General features: G+C 42.5%; 1 protein-coding gene across 1 annotated transcript in view; it reads right to left on the bottom strand.

Moving 5' to 3' along the window:
* LOC119653142 (obscurin) overlaps positions 1-26596 on the bottom strand; it is a 172164-nt gene that overhangs the window by 26072 nt on the left and 119496 nt on the right. Inside the window, 10 exon segments of the mRNA XM_038057679.1 lie at positions 6982-8442; positions 17838-17948; positions 18465-18542; positions 18843-19024; positions 19090-19195; positions 23759-24619; positions 24678-25238; positions 25299-25483; positions 25550-25691; positions 25757-25842. Coding sequence (XP_037913607.1) covers positions 6982-8442; positions 17838-17948; positions 18465-18542; positions 18843-19024; positions 19090-19195; positions 23759-24619; positions 24678-25238; positions 25299-25483; positions 25550-25691; positions 25757-25842 — 3773 coding nt within the window.

Consider the following 26596-nt stretch of genomic DNA (forward strand, 5'->3'; position numbering starts at 1 on the left):
AGAGTATGGCACCCTGCCCTCCTAGCCAAACTTTGCGCATTTGGTCTTGATAACAAGTTTGTCAAATGGATTGAAAGCTACCTCAAAGGCCGTTCCATTCAAGTTATACTGGACGATGTTGAATCAGAATTTCATAGTCAAAATGCGGGGGTACTCCAAGGTACTGTTCTGTCACCCACTCTCTTTCCCATCTTCATTAATGACCTCTTAAGTAGTACTTTCAATCCAATCCACAGCTTTGCTGGTGACAGCCCCCTTAACTTCGCGTATTCGTTTGATTCGCTGGCTGACTCTCGTCGTACTACATTGCGTGTCAACCAGGAGCGTATGTTGGAGTCATTGAATGAGGACATATCGTCTATTATTGCTTGGGGCCAAACAAATCGTGGTCAGTTCAATATTTCTAAAACCGAATGCTGCTATGTGCTCCCCCTCCTCACAATCTATTCTTGTCGATGGTGGGAACAACTCACCCTCACTCAAAATATTGGGTATCAACATCTCTAGTAAGTTCAGCTGGACCGACCACATATTCGGCATTGGGAAAAATGTGATGAAATGTTTGGGGTTTCTGAATCGTTGTACAAAATATTTTTCACCATTCGATCTAGCGTATATCTACAAGAGTCACGTAAGACATAGTCTCGAATACAACTCTCACATCTGGGAGGGTGCAGGTATAATTGCACTGTCAGCTCTTGATAAAGTTCAACGAAGAGCTTTTAAACTCATCGGTGATGCGAGCATTACATCACAAATTGAGCCTCTTGAGCACAGATGAAATATTGGATGTCTTTCTCTCCTCTATCGTTATTATAACGATCACTGCTCCCAGGAAATATCAGGTCTTATCCGTTGTAGAGCATCTTCTAAACGCAGCACTCGGCTAAGTAGCCGCTCCCATTCCCATACTCTAAGGGTCAGTGCTGGTCGTACCGTGACATACCACGAATCCTTCTTATCTCGAACTATATGAATGCGGAACATACTACAATCTTCTGTCTTCCCGTCTGATTACAGCATACCGATGTTTAGGCAAGGAGTGCATCGCCACTTCCTTCACCCTCAACCCCTTCTCCATTCCAACCCCTAACTTCCTTCCTCCTCGCCAAGGCTGTGCTAAAGCTTTATAGCATCAAAGGGCATCCCCTGAGTTTTGGCATCATCAGAAAAAAAAAGTTTCAAGATCGCCAATTTTGAGATTTTGTGAATATCCAATTGTGGATAATTTTATCTACTACTACTTATAGCTAAGTTCTAGCTGCTTATAGCTGGATATTTGTTCTTGGGTTTTCTAACAATGTTGAAATGTCATCTGAAAGAGTTGTTTGTGTAGTGAATTGGATACTACGTCCCTGAATCCGGTTTTTTTAAAAGAGTCACTCACATGTAATAGCTAGAAATTCAATTGTGCAGTATCTTTGATGTTATGATACCTTAGAGTAGAAATTCACATGGAAAAATAAGTTTCACCTACAAAAACTTTGTTAATATTGGTGGAATTTAAACTAAACTTTTCAATATCGTGCTATATAATGGTCCAGATTGTCATAATGGGGCTAGGTATTCTGACGTCTTCATTAATGAAATTGCGGAAACAAAACGAACAGTTGCTGGTAAGGCTCCAATTAGCCGAGTTCGGCAAGTAGTTCCGATGGCAATCAGTTCAGTTAGCTGTAGAATAAATTCATAATGTAGGACATAATACTACAAAGTTTGGTCCTCTTTCTACTATATACCTCCGATACTTAATACTTTCTAGTAATATCAGCAATTAGAAGGTGTAATTTCTTTTTTTTTTTGTGTGTGAATTTACGGCACACCAAGGAATCATAGAATGTCAGCATCAAATTAAAGTTAATAGTCTGACACATGCTGTATGCCTACTTCCCTATTTCTTGATATTTTATAATAATCCACTGTCAGAAATAATACTCCACTGTCAGAAATCAACCTCGGGAACTAGAATAAGATGTTTCTGAAAACCTGACATTTTCTCTGCAAAACTTCTCAGAGGTTTAAAAATTTCCAGGACCAGGGGATCCTCGAAATACATACCAAGGTCACGAGAGCACCCAAAGATGGTACACCTTTCTAGCGATTTTTCCCCTGATATATCCTAGTGGCAAAAATCCTTCTTCCCCTCCTTCTGGATGAACAAGATGCTGAAAAACAGTCTAGTGAAGGTATCGATAGGAATCAATATCATAAATATGAAAATAACCCAAGGTTTTCAATAGGGTGGAGTATTATAACCATTAATGTCAAGTGTCAAAGTGGACGAGCTTCTGGAATCGCCAAAAAATACTAGAATAAAGGTCCAGAACCATGCTGGCGACATATTATTTATCCGTTGGGCGAAGATGGACCTACTGAATGTGGTAGAATTCACTACACTACCTACAAAAAAGGATTACAAACTACTGATACAGTGCAGCTGCCTTAGTACCTGTGATCAGTAGGCGAAGACGACAGTCTTCAATATGCCTGAAGGTGTCTTCGAGGCGGAGTGTTATTTAAGGCGAAAGAAGCTTGACATTCTCTCTTTATTAATTTAGTGCACTTTTACCCCATTCAAATAGTGACTCTCGTATGAAATTGGTGGTTGCCATAAACACCTATGTGGGGTATAGAGGCACCACCCTTACCCGCCATTACTGTCGATTTTCAGCAATGCGCTTCGGTCGCCTCCTCAATTTCCCAAGAAACTTCCACTGTCGTATATAATGTAACTCTAGGGCGACGCTCTTGTCCTCATCCTGGGGTAGTCGGTTTCATTGCATGGCATAACGCACAATGGACTTGTTGCCCTTTCTCAATGTGCTTCTTCCACTTTTTCGTCAACACGTCCTATTATTTGTCAGCGCAGACATGAATTGCTGAAAGTTTGGAGATTGTGAGTAATAATGGTGATCACTGGCGTTGAACAGTCTCAATTTGTGTTGGTGTTGAGATTTATTGTGAACAAAACAGTGAAGGTGGGTCATTTGGAGTTAATATCTTGAATTCGGTGCTTTCGTCGGTAGGAACAATGCTACCTAGATATACAAATTATTCAATGCCCTCGATGCTCTGCCCATTAATCCAAGAAGGAAAAGTGCGGACCTGCTTGTCTTCTCTCCAAGTCGAGAGCCGTATGATCAAGGTCCATGACTTAGCGAGAGAGCAAGCAGATATCACTGATAACGAGAGAGGGAGAGAAAAAGTAGTGATTACAAGATGCAGCTTTGACCCTGTGAGATTTTACGTGGGTGCAGCACATAGCATTTTAGGCAATCATATATCGCTTTGATAGTAGATATTAGTTACTCCAGGGGACATCTTCTGCACAGGGCAATCCTTGTTTTCTATTCGGAAAACCAAGGGTAGTGTAGTCGCATTAGGTCCAAAGACAACAAATACCAAAGGTATGATCTGTGAGGCGGTCAACGAGCTAGTGGCTGAGAGGCTTTGGTTTCTAGTCTAGATTCCACGAGTTCTCTGGAAATCCGGGAACTTGACTGGATCACTGAAAAAATGGAAGTAGAAAAGCCCATTAAGCGCGGATGTCCAGAGGTAATCAATGCTCACCTCTGGGAATTCTCACGGCGAAAAGCTCGCTGCGGTGGAAGTTGCCGATCCAGTGTTGTATGTAGGATACCAATCAGGGCCGCCACCTCCAGGAGAACAGCGTGCCGCAGATAATGCCAGGTCGATCATAAAGCGAATGCAATGAAAAACAGAGTTGCGTTTCCTGCAGGGATTGTAGTGCGTCTAATCAGAGCGTTGCACATACCCTCATCAGTGAATAGTACAGGAACAAAGACCCAGTTTCATGGCACTCCGGTTTATCAGATACTAAAGCCGTTTGAGCTCTGGACGGCACCCGTCCTGATGCTCTTTCCCAGGAGTTAAGGAATGACTTTCTCTGGGTTCAGTGCTTAAAAGTAACATTTTTCAGTGTCTATCTAATATCGGAGTATCCGGATAACTGATGCTCAAGGTGTGGGATTGCGAATCAATGGCTGTCCCATACATAAAAAGGGAGATAGCATCACGTTGCTGAGTACCATTTATAAGATATTCTTCGCTATCTTGTTAGGCCGGATAGCCTGGTGGCAGTGGCATTTGTATCGTGATTTGACGTCGGATACCAATCGACTCAGCTGTGAATGAGTACCCCTGACTCAAATCCAGGTAATAATCTCGGGCGAGCGCAATGTTGACCACATTGCCTCCTATAGTGTGCTGTAGAGTGAATGAAGTGCTCTAACACACTTCAAGACCCTGATCCAACTGGATTGTTGCGCCAACGATGATTATTATTATTATTTAATACTAGATTTCTGACGTTTGCTTAATGCACTGGAGGACGCTGTCATGGGCACGGAGGGTCAGATCCTGGTCGAGGGTGGCTTCAGTGACAGGGGACTTAAATTGTGCGTGTCTTTTCCAAACTCCAGAGGGAAACAGATTATCGAAATAACGGCGAGAATAGGGCTCGTAAAACACCAAATCCACCACAAGATGGCGCCCAGATTACGAAGGAAGCCTTTTCGACGTAACCTTTGCGTCGAAAGCATTTGTGATCATTTGTGACGAGTGGCGAGTTCTAGAAGAGTTTTCGATAAGCTTTCGTGGTTGATGTCACCTAAACCTTCTTTGTATTGGCGGAAATTAAAGAGCTCCGGAAGAAGTGTCGAAAACTTCGTCGCTTGACACAAAGCTTAAACAGTTGGGAAGAGGTATGCAACACAATGATCTGGCAGATCAGCCAAAAAGAGTTCCACAACGCGATCAATAAAAACAGAGCTGCTGGCAGGACCTAGTCGACGAGGTGAATGGGGACCCGAGAGGACTCGGTTGAACTGGTAGACTGAAAAATCGGGGCTCTACAGAAACCCTGTTCACTTAAGGCCGAAAAATGGACTGTCTTATACAGGCACTATTCCCTGCACATCGTGTTTGGGTTGATGACAGCAGAGTGGAAAGTACGGAGGATTGCTCACTTTTCTCTATTATAGAGATAGTAGAGGCAGTGTTCTTTATGAAAAACAAAACGGTGTCAGGGCTTGATTTTTTCCCACTGGAAGTTGGTGAGGCTTGCGCTGAAGACTCTGAGCTGCCGACCAATTTATATGCTTGATACGGCCGAGAAAGTGCTGGAAAGGCTCATTAGGGGTAGACTCGCTGAAGTGGTATATGCTGCCGGATATTTATCCCCAAGACAGTTCAGTTTTAGCGCAGAGAGATCCATAGTAGAAGTTGTCATACAAATTGTGGATACGGTTCATAAAGCAGTGGCACACAACTGATGTTAGGAATGCCTTTAATTAATAAGATGGAAAGACATTCAAGATACACAAGACAGTTCATTCCGCGTGCTGATCTATCCTCCATGGATATTGAGGGATTAGCTAAACAACCACTTCTTGCCCTATGAGAAGCTAGAAGGTCAGAGGGGGCTGGAGATCACGTCGGAGGTAACACAGGGATGCATTCTAGGGCCAAACCTCTAGAATACTTCTTACAGTAGTTTGCTAAGACTCGACATGTCACAGAAGTTGCACTAGGTCGGTTATGCTGATGATGTTGCAGCACTTGTTGCTGGAAGCACTGTTGAACAGGTGCAAAGCAAATTTGGGGTATTGGTGAGCCGGGTAAGTGGATACTTAACCTTGGACCCTTTCGAGGTCGTTGTCAGCACTGTTTTTTACACACTTCAGAAGGCAACTCCTACATTTACCACTGATCGCGATATGGTTGACCTGATTGCTGACAGCTGACCTTAATACCTTATGACAGGGCCTGCGCTCGAAAGGTGTGCCACCGATCACGAGGCGGTGAGAGTTATACGAGTCCACAAACCCTTGTTGTTACGGTTGCTAATACTATGCCTCCCCCCAAAATATGTCTGAGGAAGCCCTAGTCAGAGCCCAGCCTCTCCAGAACTGTGTGAAGTTACACATAGATAGCATCCCTCTATATTGGAAATCTTAGTTGATGCACAATTAAGATGCTCCTTAACCTAAACCTGAACTTCGCAGATTATATCTTGTCATAAATTGGTTTCCAGATTTTTGTCCTGCGATTCTTCTAAGTTCATTTCGCTTGTTTCAAAATAAAGAAGGATTCCAAATTCCGTTTTTGGGGAGACAAAGTCTTTTTTCACAAACCACATCATCTATGACTATTTTTTTATAGATAACCATAAAAATTAAAGGTGGTGTTTAATTTTTTTAGCAAATCTTAGATACGAGTGTTATCTAATTAAAAAAAACTATTTAAATAAAATTTCGGAAAATACTGCTTCCCAAAAATTAATTACAATTTATACAAATAAAAAGAATAAAATTTTATATTTAATTTAAAAATATTTACTTACTGTACCTCCAGCCCATTGAATTTGTTGCGGTAAATTGAGGTGTAATTAGATGTTAAAGAAATGTTAAAATTTATTACTCACCAGTTGGCTAAAATTCTTTAGATACTTCTGAACAAGTCCTGAAGAACTCTCAGGAGTGACAAATTGTACAGAATGATTACATGCTATGTATTTCTGACTAGGTGCAATTGGATGTTCAGTTATAACATGCTTGAAGGAATTTCAGTATTCGTGGCAAATTAGGTATGGTTTCACACATGCGAATTCCTTCTTTTTCGGTCATGGAAAAGTGACATATGCATGGTTTATTTCTATGAGGTTAATGCTGGAAAGGCGAACGAATTCACCAAAAGTGGGCTACATTTTACTAAAAGCTAAATCCAACTATTAGCATTCGGCAAGATGTCCAGTAAAATGGATTTGCTCACAAAATATTAGATTCATTTAACACAATGGCACAACTGCAATGAAGAAAATTATAATAAGCATTTGGAAGCTTTTGAAATGTACAGCCATGTAGCTCTGTTCCTGTCTAACCGACAGGAACTGTGTCCGCGCAAATTAGTCTTTTAATGTATAGTGTAAATCTACTTTCACTAAATTTAAATAATATATACCTTCCGGTCGATTCTGACCACCCCCATCGTCAATACTACTTTTCAACTTAGCTATTTGCGCTTTTCTCTCTTCAATCTTTTGCTTCTGTGTTTGCTCCATCATATCTTCTATTAGACTTTTCTGCTTTTGTATCCTTTTTATCAAATCACTTACATTATCATCATCTTCAATGCTAGCTTTTTGCTTTTTTGGACAATCATCGTCAGTTTCGAGTAATTTTTCGTTCGATTTATTTTCGTCGAATTTTGAGCGCCATTCAACTTTCTCTGGAATTTTATCATCATCTCTGTCAGCCCAAAAATCTTCTTCGGCAGATTTGCTTTTCGGTGAGACGCTGGTTGGACTAGAGGGTTTCCTAGCCGACTTGCCTAAATCATGTTCCACTTCTTGGACATCTCCTGTATTGTAAAGAGAGGCACGCTGTTTTTGCTTTGAGAAATTGTTGTCATCATCGTCATCGCCCCAAATATTGATGTCTTCCTTTTTGGAGGAGAATTGCTTTTCTTCAACTTCTTCAGTATGCCAGACTTGGGCACTTTGTTTTTTATGTCGAATGTCATCAGTGTCTCGGTCGGCCCAAATATCATCGTCTTCTTTCTTTGATGGGAATTGTCGTTCTTCTGCTTCTTCAATTTGGAAGGATTGTCCCCGTTGCTTCCTCGGACGGATATCGTCGGTATCCCGATCAGCCCAGAAGTCTGTGTCTCCCTTGTCAGCTTCAACTGTCTTTTCTTCAGCTTCCTCAGCGGTCCAAACTTTGGCTTGTTGTTTCTTTTTAGGAGGGAGTATATCAGTATCTCTATCAGCCCAAACATCAACCTCTGCCTGTTCCTGCTTCATAAGGTTCTGTTTAGTAGTAGCGGTTCGTTTTGTCGAACTGAAATCTTCGTCATCCACACTTGTGTCAACAGCGTCAACCAAGTGGCTTTTACGTCTTCTCTGGTTATGCTCATCTTCTAAGTTGTCAATTGTTGCGCGTCGGGGCTTATTGACGGGCACTTCTTCTGCATCTTCAACATCGGCCACTATGACCTGGGTCTCTTCAATTGTTGTGGTCTTAAGTCGAACTTCAGCATATCCATCCTCGAATGGAATGTTCTCTTGAATCTCGTCAACTGCAATATCTCGAGAATAGATACCCTGACCTTTCGCGTCTTCATCAGATGTTGCTGACGTTATTGAAATTCCTCGTGAGGTTGCCCGGTTGAACTTGATGTTTTCTTCAGAATCTGCTTCTTGGATTATTCCTTGAGTTGGTGTTCCAGGCATTTGGTGGTGATAGCTCACTGACTCCTCTTGTTTTGATATAATGAAGCTACCAACTTCTTCTACTTGTAGCGAACTTGCATGGGGTCTATTAGGTTGCACCAAATTGACACTAGTTGCTGGTTCACCTCCGTCTTCTTCGAATATTATAGTTGTCGCACGCATTTTATGTATAGTGTGAGATTCATCCGGACCTATTTGAATGTTTTTGGTATATACTGGTAATGTTATTGTGGAATTATGTATGTTTTAATATAAATGATGTTTTGTGTTTATGTTTAACAGATGATCTTTCGAAGAAAACGTTTGAAAATTGTTGGAAAAACTTAATAACAAAATACAAAAAAATGTTGAAAGTGTTGATCAGTCTACGTTGGGTGTGGAGAAAGAGAAAAAAAAAAACCCTTATTTGTAAGTCAGACTACATTACGAGCAAGGAGAATGAATAGGAAATTACGGTTTAAGGATTCGGGACCCAAGGGGACCCGGCATAACTTTCAATCCGACCCGGATTTTCCCTTTACAAAAAAATCAACTCTCATGAGGCATTGCCTTTCGTGAGTTGAAGAATAGGCAGACCCTGGATCAATACTGATCGATTCAGTTGAAGATGCGGAGGAAAGAGGGACCGAACTGTAGTAGTGTCCTTGTTTGACGAGCTGACAAACGAATTATTATATAAGACCTCATAAAGGAACTACGGAGATAGCAAAACCCCAAGCGGGAAGAAGGATACTCGCACGAGGAATGCAGGTGTTTTCTTCTTAAAATAAGACAGGAGAGAATCTAGGCAAAGGAAGTTCGGATGGACTAGATGGGAACCTGGGATACCAGCAAAGCATGTAGGGGAAAAGCTCTGGACCTGAGAAAATCGAGTAAAAACTCGCAAAACTTTGTATTGTAACAACGGTGATTCTAAATATTGACAAGCTTGGAAGAGACCATCAATAGAAAGCTCGAATACTGAACGATTTGTCTAGAATTAATAATTCTTTAAAAAAGAGCGGTATGTCGTATGCCGATGTGCTTTGACAGATATTCATAGTTGACGCACTTTAATTATAGTATGAGCTGTACCAGGCGAAAACAGAAAAGGAACTCGAGGGTGGGATTAAATACATTCAGTTAGAAAGCAGCGTACAATTTCCGTGGTGAAGGTCCGAAAGTGGTGGGCAGTAATTTAATATAAAAGCAGGGGATGACCATATAATGCAATGACGCAAAATGAGGTTACTACATGGAAAGATATCACTTCTGCTTTTCAAAAGTAGTTCAACTTTAGTGGTTTAGAGTAAAGTACCATAAAAGGTATGGGGAACGCCTATGGGAGCAAATAGGTCGCTATAGTTATTAGCTAGTAGCCAGAAGCATTTGAACTGATTATTGTAAGTATGATAATACGAAGATAGCCTAGTGCTTTACGGACAAGTTGACTCTGTCAGCATTTCTGACCCCGGGCTGAAGTGGGCGACACCTGCTGAAGCTAAAGCTTTATCCACGGGTAAGTATTTGTTTTAGGGCAGAAAACCACCTCTAGGCAAACCGCCCCGGAAAAACCATAACTTTCGGTTTGTGTCAAAGTTGAGGAAAACGAATCATCCGGGGCATCTGCGACTAAGGGCAAACCGAAGCGGCAGCGGTGCTCTCTCGATTCCAACTTCTCAGCTCAAAGGGCAACAAAGAGCGCTCGGTCGGCAACAGCTAAGTCTTCATTTGCCAATGGGTGGGTGTTGTGTGGTGACACCAATGCATCTGGTTACGATACTGAGCAGTGCAAACAACCCAGGAGGAAACTTGTCCTATCTGTAAGGACTATATTTTCGCAAGGCATTAAATGCTTTACGTTGACAGGTGTATTCCGTAAAGTGTTACGGCACGAGCGATAGGCTCAGGTAGTAGTGCCCTCCCTTCCTCAACAATATGTGGGAGGATGCAGACGAATCATGGCGAGAGCCTCTGAGCTACCCGGAGAGGCTTGGAAAAACCTAGTGTTCAAAATAATCTCAAAATCAAGCAGCAAAGAAGGAAAGAAAGCCGAGAGGTCGGGAACTTTCTTTACTATCGGCTGTAACTGCACTTATCAGTCGTCAAATCAATAGCTGCAAGACATTTATATAGTTCATACAAGAATCATTGGTTATTGGTGGAAAAATCAGGGGCTTCAACTTTCAATATGCTGACCTGTTGTATGCCAATGGAAATACTAGACTTAGCTCATGCACGTTGGTTTCAAAAGACCAGACTACGTTTTTTAAGCGACCTATGCGATGGCGAAACCACAAGGGCCAAACAAAGCATAAAAAGTTAAAACAGGGAGATAAGGAGATCATTAGTGCTCCTCTTATTCCCAGTGGAACATTCATCAGAGCTATCCAATATGTCAAAAGTAAAGGCATGAGGGTAATAGCAGGATATGACGTTAAGCTGTGCTGTGTTTGTGGGAAGTTCCAAATCACCGCGAGAGGATTGAGACCATTAGATTATCTGGTAAGAGCCGAACTGGAGATCCTCAATTTGGGTAATAAACCCACTTTCTTCAACTTGGTCGGGCGAGAGGTCATCGACATCATAATGGCATCCCCTGACACAGCGGCTCTTGTCGATGAGTGGAGAGTATTAAACGATATCACGGTGTCGGATCATAGGCGGATTTCTTAATGGGCGTGGGTCCACATCCAACTATTCCATTTCGGAATCAACGATCCTCGACCCTTGAAAGGCACATGGAATATATTGTTGGAATTGAGAAAACATTGCAGATGATCACAAGGACTGTCTACACAGGACACCAGTAGTACAAAGAAGCTCATAAAGCTCTTAAGAAGAGCATAAGGCTCGATCATGGTTGACACGCTTTTGCCAACAGCCCAACTTTTTTGGGGCGACCTCAAAATTGAAGCTAAGACTTGTAAAAGAACGTCAAGTCTCCAAACTAGCTAATTAAAGTTAAAGATGATGCTGGTTAATATTCGAAATAGGACCACTTTTCGAGGAAAAGGTTAGGTTCTATCATTGACCTAACGTATGTGAGTGGTTAGTCTGATGCAAAAGTAAGCACTACTCGCACTGACCCTCTTCTTTTTTCATCCTTCTTTACATGGGACGCAGAACAAAGGGGAACAGAGGACCTTCCCTAACAAGCCTTGAGTTTAGTTAGTTCTTCGGAACTTTTGAATAGAATAGATTCCTGGTGACTTTAGATAGAGTTGATGACTCGTAGAGGACGGGATACAGAAGACCGACAGAGACGTAAAGGAGGAATGTTATACTGCCTTGTCGAAGTGGCGTCAGTTTCCAGCAGTAACCAAAAATGCTTACGGAACGAGAAAATGGAGCCGCTTCCTGCCTCCAAGAGAGAAGATTTTCCCAGAGTATAAGAGGGGAAATTAAAATAAAGAATTTTCGCTGCAAGGGGAAGATAGGTGGAAATTCAACAGGATGTTTTTTTGGACATCTGCAGCTACCCGGAGATCCCTAAATGTATTAAATTTTATAAAGCACTTGTATTATATCATGCCCAGGTTGCGCGTATTATATTTCGTTAGCGAATTATTTTACATGGGAGATGCTCAAAAGGGGGGACCAATATGTAATGGCAGGTTTTTCCTGATCGGAGTTGTGCGATCTCTCTTTCTATAAACCGTTGTTCTCTAGGTGAAAGCACTGATCGCCACCGCGAAGCAGAGGAGAGGCCTTCGGTATAACTTCTAAGGGTGCTAAGAGTATACAGTTCATTTAAGGTAAGGTGGAGTATGTTGAGGCACGTTATTGCAAGAATGAACTCTATAAATCTGCCAGCAATTAAGACACACAACCCTTATGGACAATGAAAACGGACCTGCCCGAGCTGTCTACGGACTTTCGAAAACCCACTATGAAAGGAATCGTACAACAGTCTGGTACAAGGGTGCGTCCAAAAAGGGTACTAGTGACGAGTTCGTCTAAGTCAAAGCACTTGAAGCGAAGCAGTATTTCGCGATGGCTTCACAGGGATACACATAGCCGCAGTAGACACCTGCGGCTGGGGCAAATCATAAAGGTGCTGAAAATGTATAGGAAAGGCCATATATTCAAAGAGCTGTTAAGCTGATCCTGGGTTGACGAAACGAGATTGATACGAATTAACCTTAACCATTGCGAGGCAGTGGAGGATTTACTCCTAAAGGCAATCACTGAGAAAGATAACAAAGAGGTTATAATTTACGAGTTTTCTTACAAGAATAGTAGCGGAGTCCAAACCAAAGGTGCAACTGACAAGACGACAATATGGGTTTCTGGAAATTAACTCATCCATGAGATGTTGGAGTTCTCAGAAGTCTGATACGTCAAGTGAAAACAGTTGATGTTTACATCTTCAGCTGTTATGTCTCACCAAATGCGATAATGGTAGAATATGAGGAAATGCTAAGCATGTTGGTTTTGGATACTAAAAGGAGATCGGGACTGTCGAACTGCAAATATCTTAAGCCCGAAGCTTTCCAAGAGATAAATCACTTTACGAGTAACACAGTAACGAGGGGATGGTCTGATTGATTAGTGAGCACTATACTCACAACGAACAATATTGCTTTAGATGGAAAATGTGGCATGAACTTTAATTTGAAGTAGGTCTGTGAACGTGCTTGAGGCGGATACGTGAGCTGAGTTGCCGCTAGGAGACCACGAAGGAAAGGGACGACTGCAGAAAAGGTAGTACAAATAATGAGACACATAATAAATACATGGGCACCACCATGCCGAAGTGACGAAGAATGAGATTACTAACAAGAAGAATTTGGTGAGTGTGAGTGAGCTAGAAGGAGACTTTGGCTTGGAACGGGAAGAATACAAGCGAGAGGGAATGTATCAATGAATTTTGCATGGAGGCAGACTTGAATCTTTGTGGGATAGCGTACGTTAGTATCATTGGGGAGTGTGTACCACCGCTAACATGTTCGTATCCCCTGCCCTCTGTGGAAAGAGGACCGCAAATCAGCACTGGATACCTTTACCATATCTGTAATAACTAAGATGGAACTTGTAAATAAATTAGGGATGTAAAGTACCCTTTGAGCTGACTATTAAGACCAGGCCTGAATGCTTATCGTGTTTGAAATATGCATGGTGCGAGGTGTTTTTCCTGCTCGGTGGAAGTATCAGACATTAGTTTCACTATCAAAATCGAATAAGCAACCAAGGTGCTCTTCATCATCATGGCTTCATAGACACGATAGGAAGAATGCCAGGAAAGACCACCTACACCAGAATTGCGCCTTTCGGAGAATATATGGATGTTCTACTGGACCGACAGTTTGGCTTTCGTTAAGGCTTGTGTAAGTCTATCTTACTATCTTACACGTGGTGTAGAAGCTACTTCAACACGTGGTGTCCTAAAGTAAAAGATTTGCCCTGGGGGCGCTGGTCTACGTGGTGTCAATTTAGTCAGCTAAGGGTGGATTAGGAGCTCATTGGCTAATATGGTTGTTCCTAGTTATTTGACTGACCAGATAAAAGGAGTCATCTCTAGAGATCCATTTTGGTACCAGACAAAAGACTGATCTAATGAGTATACCGTTATGGCAATAGTTCTCCACGAAATAAAGGGAGAACTGTAATCGCTTACTTGCTGATTTCAGTTCTTGTGGTTAACGTTGGTATACGGTAATCTAGTGTGGCACCTATACCTTGCTTGGATAGTTAGTGGAATGGTTGGAGGGATACTATACTTAGCGATGTCAACGTGCATAGCAGATATTGCAGATAATAAGTAGGCTACATATAATATCAACCGATCCGTCCTTTATACAAAATACTTATTGTCTGTCATCCCGCTTCAAGATTTGTGGAATATTAGGATCGGCTTTCAAGTTTTCCCTCAAAAATTGTTTGGGTTTTTCGTTGTATACTTTGTAGTCCTGTTTCGCTTGCCAGAAACGTCTCAGTTCCGATCAGAAAGAAAAGATACGAAGAAGTCGAAAAGTCTTTGAGTTTCAAAAGAAACGTTTAACAAGCAACAAAAACAGAGAAGGACAAATTTGACGAATATCTTAAAAATTTGAAGAAAACGATTGAAGGAAGCGATGAATCGAAGCAATTGAAATTAGAAATAGAAATTAGATAATTTTTGATAACCCTTAAGGATCTGAAGTAGCTTAATTTTAAATTTTTCCCGGTCATTGTTGGAGCATAACCTTAAAAATCTAGTTGCCAAATCCTTCCCTGATATTTTTTTCGAACTATTTGCTTCTTAATGCTAGCATTTACCGCAAATATGGGCATGAAGCTGAAAAGGAATTTAAAATGGGTTGCCACTAACAATCTCATGATTCCCTTTGGAGACGGATTGGATTTATAACCACAAAGTTAACTCCTCAAATCCGATACCAGCGAAGTTCAGCTTCATTAAAGTCATCGGTAGACACGCGTTTGTGTGCTCCTGTACTAACCAGGGTGGTCAAAGGGTAGTATAGGTCCCAGTTCAAAACGTGGATTGGTACCCACGATGAAGCATAAAACCTAGGAAACGCCTGTTGAACCAACACCAATAACTCTACCACCAAATCCTATCTCCAGCTCCACATGGTGACCGCTGGGAGCTTTTTCTTAACGAAAAGCTGCAGACGGAGAAGGATGAAGATGAGTTTCTTGCGCCTAAAAACGGGAGAATTTGTACCAACTGGTCCTCCAGATTGGGGGTTGGTTAGGGCTGACAACCCTATACGGAAAACAACTTGTTACGAAGCCACAACAGAAACCTCGGACTGGACTGATAACACAACGACGAACCCGGCAACAACAAAGGAATAACGATTTTGGCATTTTCTCATGGAACGTGCGCTCCCTGTTCAGAGAAAAACGCGGGCACGCGTAGAGACTTATCACGAACTCCGGCGAGCTGAGAAGCGACTTCACAGACGGAAAAAGGAAGCCTGGGAGAATCAACAGGTCTGTGAACTCGAAAAGTACAGGGAGCAATCGCACCAGGCGCGGAAGTTCTACCGACAAGTTAGCAGGATGAAGCCTTACACACCTCCACGCTCATCCTGTCGAGACAAAGAGGAAAATCTGATTTCCGAAATAATGGCATATTGGAGTGATGGGTTGAGTACTTTGATGAACTACTGAACAACTAGAACATCAGCGAGTTGGAGGTCCCACCAAGGGAAGATGACGGACAAATACTGCCACCACCAAGTGTAGAAGAAACAGTCCGAGCAATTCATCGGCTTAAAAATCATAAGCCGCCAGGAGTTGATGGAATTACAGCCGAATTGGTTAAAGATGGAGGCGCCCAATTACATCAAGTGGTTCATCAACTTGTGCTCAAGGTGTGGGACACCGAATCAATGCCTGACGATTGGCAAAGAGGCATCCCATACATAAAAAGGGAGATTTTAGACAGTGCAGCAATTATAGAGGTATAACGTTGCTGAGTACCATCTATAAGATATTCTCCGTTATCTTGCTAAGCCGCAGTTGAACCATCTTTTCATCGATTTTAAAGCCGCCCATGAGAGCATAGCCAGGGTAAAACTCTGCTCGGCCGTGAGAGAATTCGGCATCCGGACGACATTAATAAGACTGACTAGGGTGACCCTGACCAATGTGCGAGGTCAGATAAAACCAGCAGGATCACTCTCGAACCCATTCGACATCAACAACAGTCTACGACAAGGGAATACCTTATCATGCGTCCTCTATAACCAGACCCTGGAGGAAGTGATCCGTGATGCTGAGGTAAATGCAAGAGGTACGATCCTCTTTAAGTCCACCCAACTACTGGCCTATGATGACGATATCGACATCATGAGAAGAACGACCCGAGATGTACCAACTGCCCTTATCCGGCGACACATCATTGAAGACAAGACAAAATATATGCTGGTAACATCAGCAGCAAAAACCAACCAGCCAACAACATCAAACCGCATTAGTGAAACGGGAAGAATAAAGATAGGAGACAACAACTTTGAGACCGTTGGTAATTTCTCCTAACTAGGGTCAAAATCACACCCGATAACAGCTACGATGATGTAATCAGGGCACGGTTTTGTCAGCCAACACAGCCTATTTCAGCTTACAAAGACTGTTCCGCTCGAAACGTCTCACCATCGGGTCAAAGCTCTTACTGTACAAGACAATGATTTTGCCAGTCCTCATGTATTCCTCGGAGACCTGGGTTCTTAGCAAAAAAACTGCGAACTCTTGGCCGCGAAGAATCCTCCGGAGAATTTTTGGCCCCCCACATGAAGATGGACTATTCCGTATCCTAGATAACGACGAAATCTATGAGCGATACCATGACTGTCAGGTTGTGGATAGAATCCGGCTCAATAGGTTGCGGTGGGCGGGTCACTTAACCCGTATGGATGAGGATGATCCAGCCCAGAAAATCTATAAGGGCAATATCTATGGTAGAAAAAGAAGACGAGGCAAACCCTGTCTGAGATGGAGCGATGGCGTAGGACCCCAGATAGCTTTTAGGGACATTGACCTCGGCGCAAAACCGGAATGTCTGGAGTTCCTTATTAAGGTAGGCCTAGACCGGATACCGATTGTTGCGCCGTTGATGAAGATGATGATGATGTATATCTATAGCGCAATGTGAAGAGTAAAGTTCGAAGTGTGGCAACCTATATTGAAACGGCTCCATTTCTCTCTTGATGCTCACCAAGGAAAGGCCTTATCCCTACCCTTACAATGCTAATTATGTTTTCCTCGCGTCCCACAGTAAAGCAGATTTCAAGGAGCTTGTTCAAAAGTGGAATGATCGCATTAACCAGCACAGACAAAATTTGGACACCAATAAAACAGTGGACCATTTCTATACAGCAGAATCTTCTTCGATGTCTGTCTGTCTGTCACATTTGATTTACTCGGAAACGGCTGAACCAATTGTCACGAAATTTGGTGAAGAGATGTGATCGGTGGATGCTTTCGAATATAGCAAATGGCGCCACACAGGGTGGAATACAAAACCTTTATACCCGAAGCGCCCAGCTTTCGGTATTCCGCCTTGTTTTTACATTTATTTTCCTGAAATCAACTTAAATATGGATTGGGTTCATGTGAACTATTTGGGAGTTGATCTGTCCGGTTATATCACTATCTGCGCTCGATAATTCGTTCTTGTTGATGGATTGGAAAAATCGGTTTTTTTTGGGGTTAGTTCTGGTTCAGCCTTTTGTATTGGTCGATTGAATCCTTCCTTTCCTCTGTTCAAAATGGGAAATTATTTCTGTTAATAGTTACTTACGTAATTTTAAACATATTATGTGGTTTAATATCTAATGTGCAGCTTTTATTATCAAACGTTTTCTTCTATCAAAAATATTGTCTTTTGAAAATTTTGAATGTGTGTTCCTTAAAAAAGGCGTGAACTGTTTAAAATTGTCCAATTGCATCAAGAAGCACAGGTAAAATGGTACAAAAGCTCAAAATGGATAGACAAAAACTTTTAGTCACAAAAATGTGCGGAAAAGTGAAAAACAACTGTGCTGTGATGATGAGGGTAAAATACAAAACGGAAAAAAACTGAAGCCTGATATGTTCTGAAAACAATGTATCTTATCTAAATTGGGGATGGTAATGAAGATGATTTTCTATTTACCTGACACTTCACCTTGATGACTTTCCTCTGTGCTAATGGATACGGTAATCATCTCTCCATTCTCACCAATCTTAGTGCAATGACTGATGGTACGTTTTTCAGCTCCGATTTCTTTGGAAGTGGGCGCAACAAATTAACATTTTATTTAGGGTTTTGCATGGTGCTTTTAATTACAAATCTACTTATAGAGTTACCACAAGCCAAATACTTTTTATTTACGCAAAAACCTATTGAAGCGGTGGGCTCAGGTCCAAAGCGAAAATTCGCGAAGCTACCATAAGCTACCAACCAATTACAATATGTAATTTTTGCTGGGGAAAACCTTATTGGACTAAATTCATTACGAGAATGGTTCCTCTCATTTGTTATGGGTTTGCATTCCAGATTAATGTTTCATATAAGTAAACATGAAGTAATAAGCGATCTAATGTCTTTTGCCAAATAAGAGAAACCATTTCGTATGATCCTGAAAACGAGTGGAAAATCGCTGTGCATAAAAAGCCAATATACAGATTTGAGCTTTTCTATTCACTATCCACTATGGAAGCTACCCTCTAAAAGCAGCTGCAATCGGGAATACACGTCCGAGTTGCACTTTCAGAGAAAAGAAAATTTTGAAATTTTTACCGTCTAATTCTCCAGATTGTGGTTTTGGAAGATCTTCTTCAACAACTTCTGATTTCCTCTTGGAAAGTTTCTGGGTGGCTGTTGTAACGTACATAAAAAAATTGTTAACAATATAACCATAACGGGGGAAAATTGCAAAAGTAAACAATGAACATAGAACAAGAGGGAAATGATATGAAATTGCGGAAAACAGTAACGGGGGTAAGAATGAAACAACTGGAATAGGGATAAATAACTAGGTGGGATCTCTTCATATCCTTTTCTTCTCCCTTCCGAAGGAGATTTTCAATTTACTTACATACGCCATTATATGTTCATTCATTTACCTCGTTCATATCTGGAAAGTTGAATTATTGTAGATATTTTCTAGAAACTTACTCAAGACGGTGACATGACTTAGGGACGTGCTGGTTCCCAATTTGTTTGTAGCGCGTACTTCATAGTCACCGGCATCTGTTGGTTTCACCAAGTTCAGGGTAAGTGAATATGTTTCTGAGCGGTGTTTGTCACGCATAATCTTCAAACGAGCATCAGTACGAACCTCCTGGCCGTCCTTGTACCTGAGGTTGGGTGAGACATAGGTTGAGCATAGAATATTCGCTAGGATATTTTCTGAAAAACTCACCATTTAACTTCTGGTTCTGGTACACTGTAGATTTCAACTTCCAAGGTTAGGGTATCGTCTTCGGGAACTTCGATGTCCTTTAGAGGTCTTCGAATCTTTGGTTTGCCTGAAAATATAAGATAATTTAACACAATAAAGAAGAATAAGAATTTTGGAAAAATTATTTATTTATTTATTTAAGGACAATAAAAAGAGATAATCCAATAAGTTATTGTCCGCAGTAGGAAGATTAACAAGAAAGCTTAACCTATGTTAGGGGTCAAGCAGTGCACTGCAGGATAGACTGACGCGGGACATAGCTCCCTGAGGCAAACCTATCTCTCTCTCTGAGGATGAGCTATCTCTTCTCTGGGACGGTGTGTGGCTTTTCAGGAGCCAAGCCTCTCGCCTACCAAGGCTGTTAGTGAGTGGTGATAGCCATACCCTATACGAGGTGACCCTACTATCAACAAAACGCTACGGAGCTAGACTGGGGAGTCGAAAAACACCTCCCCCAATCCAGGGTGTTATGCGAACCGTGCCCATTGGATAGTTTGCAGTCGGGGGTAACTGACTGTATTCGAACGAAGCTTCACTGATACCTGGTCGCCTCAATGAGTAAGTTAGATCTTACCGTGCTACAGGGGGCTATGGCACGGCGGACCTCTTAACCCCCTTACTCGTGGGAATCAAATGAGTACAAAAAAAGAAAAGAAAACGAAAACCAAACACGCGAGGCCCCGTACCGTACAAAAACTGGTTAATCAGACGGAGGCACATCTCCAAATTACTGAGAGCCAGGTGATTACACCCAAGAAGGGAGAAGTTGGGACGTCAAGTAGTGGATCCAAGGTTAACATTGGTATACTGCGTGGACAGCAGCCAACGAACACCACTGCTCAAAGAGCAGGGACCAGCAAAAGCACGTCTGAGATAAATATAACAGACGTCAGAAAGGAGACAGGTCTCAGTAGCGCCGGTGTTAAATGGTACTTGCGCTATCTGAAGGAAGACCTGAAACCAGAAAAGGCCCTTAAGAAGGTTCAGGACAGACCTAAGCCATATCCACTGGAGCCAAGAAAGCAGGGAGCAGCAGAGATCAGCCCGCATGAAGGGAATGATCCCAAAAAATCCAAACCTGCACCCAAGGGGGGAGAAAACCCGGGCAGGTCAGGAGTGAAGGCAGGACCCAGGAAGCCCGCCATTAGCTATGCTAGTGCGGTCAAAGGCATTCGACTGGCCATATTGCCAAAAAGGTTTCCCGAACAAATACTCACTCGTGAGGTGCAGGAAGTCATTGAGGACCTTGTCGTCAAGCAGATGATCAAGGGTTGGGCTTCGAAACTGGTGTTCACCGAGATACGCTTTTGACCAGGCCTTATACTGCTGGACTGCGCGACGGAAGGCACCGCAGAATGGGTTAGAACCATAGTTCCTAGATTACCAGACTGGGAAGGGGTGGAACTGTCAACATGTGCTGGGGATGATATACCAGGAGCCCACATGGCGACAGTTTTTCTGTCAAAAGCCGCGGCAATAGAAACGGAAGTACTTATGAGCCTCCTAATCGCTCAGAATGAAGATCTCCATACCCGACTATGGAGAGTCTTCAGAAGCAAGGTGGAGGGCAATGGTAAACTTCTCACGATCGGGGTTGATTACCGATCCCTGGAGGCAATTAAACGTCGAAGTTGCCATATCAACTACCGATTTGGCAACGTATCCGTGCATGTGCACAGGGAAAAGCCGAGGAAAGATACCTCGGAGGAGGCACAGGAACAGGAATCTAGCCAGGAGAGAGAAAGGAGGTCGAAACTCTTCAACGGGACGCAACGGGCGACTGGCAGAGTACAGATGACTTATAGTAATGTGGTTAGGAAAGCAAAACGAAATCGCTTTGGGGAATTCTGTGAAGGGATAGAACAAACCACAGAAGCACCTATGCTGTAATAAACTATAGCCTGCCTGCCTGAAAAATGAAGATGGGACATTTACCGAGAATGAGGAGGACAGAATACATCTGGTTCTCAGAACTCATTCCCTGGAGTTCTACTCCACGGCGGAAGGCAATAGCATTCTGCCTGATATCCTATCAGCAGCAGAAGGGGGAAAAGGTGAATTAGAAACTAGTAAAAGAGGTGTGCTCGGAAGCTAGAGTAATTGTTGGCGCAACAATCCGATTGGATCAGGGCCTTGAAGAGTGTTCGAGCACTTCATTTAAGACTGGTACTACGGGAATACAGTACCCCGCAGGAGGCAAGGTAGTCAGCTTTTTTAGTGGAAACTGTTAAAGGAAACTGTTTTGGATTTTCTATTTATGTCAATACAACTTTATTCAAACGCTCCAAATGGAAGTTTTCTTAATTGGCTTCGTTTCATTTATTCAGCTTTAGTGTCATGATACTAATCCCACTGCCACCAGTAAGATTTGAACCGCGACCTTCCATACGACAGCCTATGATTGTAACTACTGAGTTAACCGGACACGTCGGAACCTTTAAACCACTAAAATCACCCGGAGCAGATGGTATTTTCACAGTACTACTTCAGAGAGGCCAACAAATCATCTTAGGATCTCTCTTTAAGGGTTATAAGGGGCAGCATAGCCTTGGGATATACACCAATGGTATGGAGATGGGCAAGAGTGATCTTTATTGCGAAAGTAGATAAAAAGGACCCTTTTCGTTCTTTTGTTTTTCACACCAATCTGCCTGATATTGTTCGTACTTAAAACGGTGAAGAAAGTCATAGACATCTATATTAGACTTTACGTTCTAATGTGCAATATGCTACATCCATGTCATCACGTTTACCGGGCAGGACTGTCAATCGAAATTGCCCTGTATCAGCTGACGGGTGTAGTACGGGATGACATAAAAACGAGGGAAATAGCACTGTGTGCGATTTTGAATATCAAAGGAGCGTTCGATAACACATCGCCGACAGAGATACCAGATGCCCTAATCCGCAAAGAAGTGGGAAACACCTTGCCCTTTTGGATGGGCAAGATATTAGAGAGTAGGCAAATAGAAGTGCCGACAAGTACAAACTCTATTGTCAAGAACACTACTCAAGGTTGTCTACAAGGAGGGGTATCATCACCGTTAGTGTGGAGCATGGTAGTTGGCTCACTCTTTGGAGAGCTAACAAACACCAGAATACAGAGGGGTTACGCTGATAGTCGTAATATTCGTTGGCGCAATAATCCATACTGGTTCGGGGCCTTGAAGTGTGTTAGAGCACTTCATTCAAGACTGTAACGGTACGCAGCTCTCAGTGGTCGTCAACGAGCCTTAACGGGTCGCTTACGATACAGGGTGTGGCTTCCCCGAGGTGCCCGAACAAGTGGTTCTGACCCCTAGCTGCCATAATACTTGCGTCCTAGGTAATAGCTTCGGGAAAGTTTCTCGGTGAAGAATGAACTGTTAACGACCTATACACGCCGGGACACACTGGGAGTCCCCGGAGCCGTCGATAATACCTTGTCGACGTCGACGGGGTGATGTCGGAGCGACCATGCCCAGAAGGGTATCGAGACGTGGCAAAGCAAAGATCGCTGCTGGCAGGATCTGGTCGACGAGGTGACTCGGTTACAAACCGGTAACCTGAAAAATCAGGGCTCTGCGAAAACCCTGTTCACTTAAGGCCGAGCAGATGGACCGCATTGTAAGGGCACTATTCTCTGCGCACCTCGTATGGGATGATGACGTCGGCGCGGAGAGCGCGGAGGACTGTCCACTTTTCTCAATAAAAGAGTTGGCATATGGTTGGGGGTTGGAAAGTGTACGGTATATAGGAACAAGCTGGACTGCCCAGGTAAATTAGGTTGCAAGGTAGGTCAGGATCTGCTCTTACAAACATTCTAGTGCCAAATTTAGTCTCGGCGGTAATTATGGTACCGCTGCTTGGGTGAGAGATACGCCTGATAATGTTACGATATGTTTACGTGGAAGACAAACCATACAGGAAACAATAGCATTTCCGGTCGCCGATTTTATCCGGTGAATATCAGTGGCTACCAGATTTGTAGCTGCTTGAACGTTAGTAACCACATCGTTAAAACTATTAACGCGTGGAGTGAGGAAGTGAAGGGACGAAAATCAGGGGATAGCATAGGATAAAATATACCTACCATGATGGTAGGTGATATAGGTGGAATAAGGAAATTTTGACAATGAGATAGGCTTGCCTGCGACCGAAGAGGCTTTGACAACTGGTAAGAGGGAATTTGGGGTGGTGCGTTGAATAAGGACTCAGCCATCTCCGGAAAGCAGCCAAGAGTACAAAGAGTGAAGAAGAAAACAGAGTACTACATATAAAATCTATTTGCCTCTCTATCAAAGCGACAGTATGGTTTTCGATGAGCGCATTGTTCTGTCGATGGATTACCAATGGTCACAGAAATAGCACGGGAGGGGATAGCTGTTGGTAGGTGCTAAACAATGATGACGCTGGATGTTAGGTATACTTTTAATTCGGTTCACTGGGGGTGCATCAAAGGTACTTTGGCTAAATTGTATGTTTTCTGTTACTTAGCTAATCGAGAGTGACTTCTCAAAGAGGCTTCTCTTGTACGGTACCTCGTACGTATGGGCGGGTACTTTGTGGTAGTAGGTGTCCCCCATGGCTGATTGGTTTTACAGATAACATGACACTTCGAGGATGTGATGTGAATTATTTTTATACTTACATTCGACTGTCACTGTGCACTCCGTCTCGATCTTGCCGTAATCGTTCATGATGATACAACTATAAGTTCCTTGAAGATTTGTTTGAGCTTCCTTAATTATCAATTTCACGTCGTCACCATCATGCGTTCGCAAGAACTCTTTGCGCTTCTCCTCAATTTCAATCCCATCAATGAACCATTTAATATGTGGCTGAGGGTAGCAATCAATACCGATTGCCAATTCTACATTTGTGTCACCCTCGGTAACAACTATATTATTGAGCTTCTTGGTAAGAACAGGATTACATTTCATCTTTAGCTGCGTCTCATCGGTAGCCTTTCCATGCTCGTTTTCGAACTGGACACTGTACTTGGCAGCGTCAACTCGGGTGGCATGCGATATTTTTAAGGTATACGCGTTACCATCCACGGAAGTTTGGAAGCGTGTATCTTTGCTGCTGATTTCCTCGCCATCTTGGAACCATTTTACTTTAGGTGCTGGGAAAGCATCAACTCTGACAGTCATGTGGACGTCTTCCTGTTCGCCATGAACGTATTCCTTCTCAAGATGTTTGACGATAATTGGTTTTGATTTGACTGTGCAGTCCCAGAACTCAGAGGTTTGGCTAATTTCATTGGAGGCGATGATGGAATATGAGCCAGCATCTGTTAGTTGAACATTTTTGATTTGGATGGTACATTTCTCTGTGCTTTTGGCGATCTCTGTTTTTGAGATTGTAACACGGTCGTTTTCGATAACTTCTTTGCCGTTGTTGTAGATTTTGAGGTTTGGCGATGGACATCCTTCAACCTCGACTTCCATCTTGAGAGTCTCACCTACTGAGCATTCGGCATTGTGAACCTTTTTAACTTTAGGTGGAGCTGAAATGAAAATTGTCAGATTAACATTTGCGGAAACCACAATTCTAATTCAAGTCACCTTTAATTATAAGACTCATTTCACCGGTATCTTCACCCAACTCGTTTTCTGCTGTTATCGTGTATAAACCAGCATCTTCTGTATTGACATCCTTGATGACTAAAGACATACTTTCTGCGTCTTCATAAAGGAACTTGTACTTGGCACTGGGTTCAATCAATTTGCCTTCGTGCTTCCATTGCACAGCAGGTTTCGGGAAGCCTTTGCATTGTAATTCTAACATTGCTGAAGCGCCAATAGAAGCGTTGGCTTCTCTCTTTTCGATGATTAGAGTTGGCTTTTCTGGTTCCCTGTGAAGTGTTTGTATGGCTCCTTGTACTGTTAATTCAGCACTGCAGGATATATTCCCAGTACTCGTTTGAGCGACGCATGTATAAATACCAGCATCTTCAGGTTTGACATGCTGGAACACTAACGCTAAAGAATCTTCATCTTCACCCATCAAAACCTTGAAACGTTCTTCTGGGTCGAAAGGAACTCCGTTGCGCTTCCACATGAATTCTGGTTTTTCACCTGGTGGAAGAATTTGACCACTGAGTTCACCGAAGATGTTTTTATCCTCTGGAAATGAGATGTCAAAGTTAGAAAAAAGAGCTATCGTTGAAAACAAAGATTTCTTACCGCAAACAGTGACATTGGCTTCACAGTCAGCCTTTCCAAATTTATTGGTGGCCTCACAGCGGTAAGTGCCAGCATCTTCTTTGTGAACTTCTGGTATGACTAGTTCATAGAAGCCTAGATAATCCTTGTCGCGATTTATCTGAATTTTACCGTCGAACTCCTTGACTTCTTCGCCATCTTTATAGCTGTTGAAAGATACATAAAAAGTTAATTTAGGGTCATTCTTCGAGTTTTCGATACTCAGGACTTACAATTTAACTTTGGGGTTTGGTTCTCCATGAACTTTGACCATGAATCTGAAGAACGTACCCTCTAGCATTTCAGCATCCTTTAGACGGATTGAGAAGTATGGCGCATTACTTTCGGCCAATTTCTCTTTTTCTTCAGCAGTTACTGTAGTAAAATGACAAATAGATAAGTTAAATGTAATGAATTCGAACGAATTTTTGGATACTCACAGTGACCAACAACAAGTTGAGCTGAACAGCTTGCATGCTCGACACCGTTCATTGCTTTCGCTGTGTAGACGCCACTATCCTTTTCGCTGCGAAAATAGATTAAATTTTTGAGTATAAACTTTTAAGATGTCGCAGAGCCAAAGAGACGACAAAGTCTTGAGGGGATGCTGGTACGTCATCGATAATCCAACTAAACTAAGAATGCACAATCGAAATGCCAAAAATAAAGGGTCTTCCTAAGATTCATTCGCGAAACATTGGCTGCGGGGTAGGTTCAATAAACTAGATGGACTTAATTCTGGTGGATCCTTTAGGAATAGAGACGACATCACCATGAAATTAAAGAATATGCAGTTTACTTTTTCGTGTGAAAGATTGGTGTGGTCCGACGTGGAAGGTTTGTTTCCAAGCATCCCTACTAGAAGAGAGGTTATTGAGAGCAAATCTTACATCTTTATGGGGACCAGGAAGTCGGTATACTCATGTTACTTGCCACGATATACGTGATATTCGGAGAAAAATTTTACAAATGAGTGGAGATGTGCCAATGGGGAACCCATAGGCACCATTCTTGAGTAACCTATTTATGATTAGGATTGGGAGTCATCCATTGACATTGACATTTCTAAGAAACCCATCCACATAAAGAACGATTCCGGAAAGTTCGAACTACTCCTGCCCACAAAAAATGGCAGCCATCCGTGCAATGATCCACAGATTGTTCTCAGTGCCTCTCAGTGCAAAACGGAGAGGGAATATATGATCAAAATCGGGGTTAACAATGGCTTCCGACCCTGGTTCTGCCGGCTCTCACATATCTCGTTAATAACATCGAAATGA

The sequence above is a fragment of the Hermetia illucens genome, chromosome 1 (genome assembly GCF_905115235.1).
Source record: "Hermetia illucens chromosome 1, iHerIll2.2.curated.20191125, whole genome shotgun sequence".
Taxonomy (NCBI): domain Eukaryota; kingdom Metazoa; phylum Arthropoda; class Insecta; order Diptera; family Stratiomyidae; genus Hermetia; species Hermetia illucens.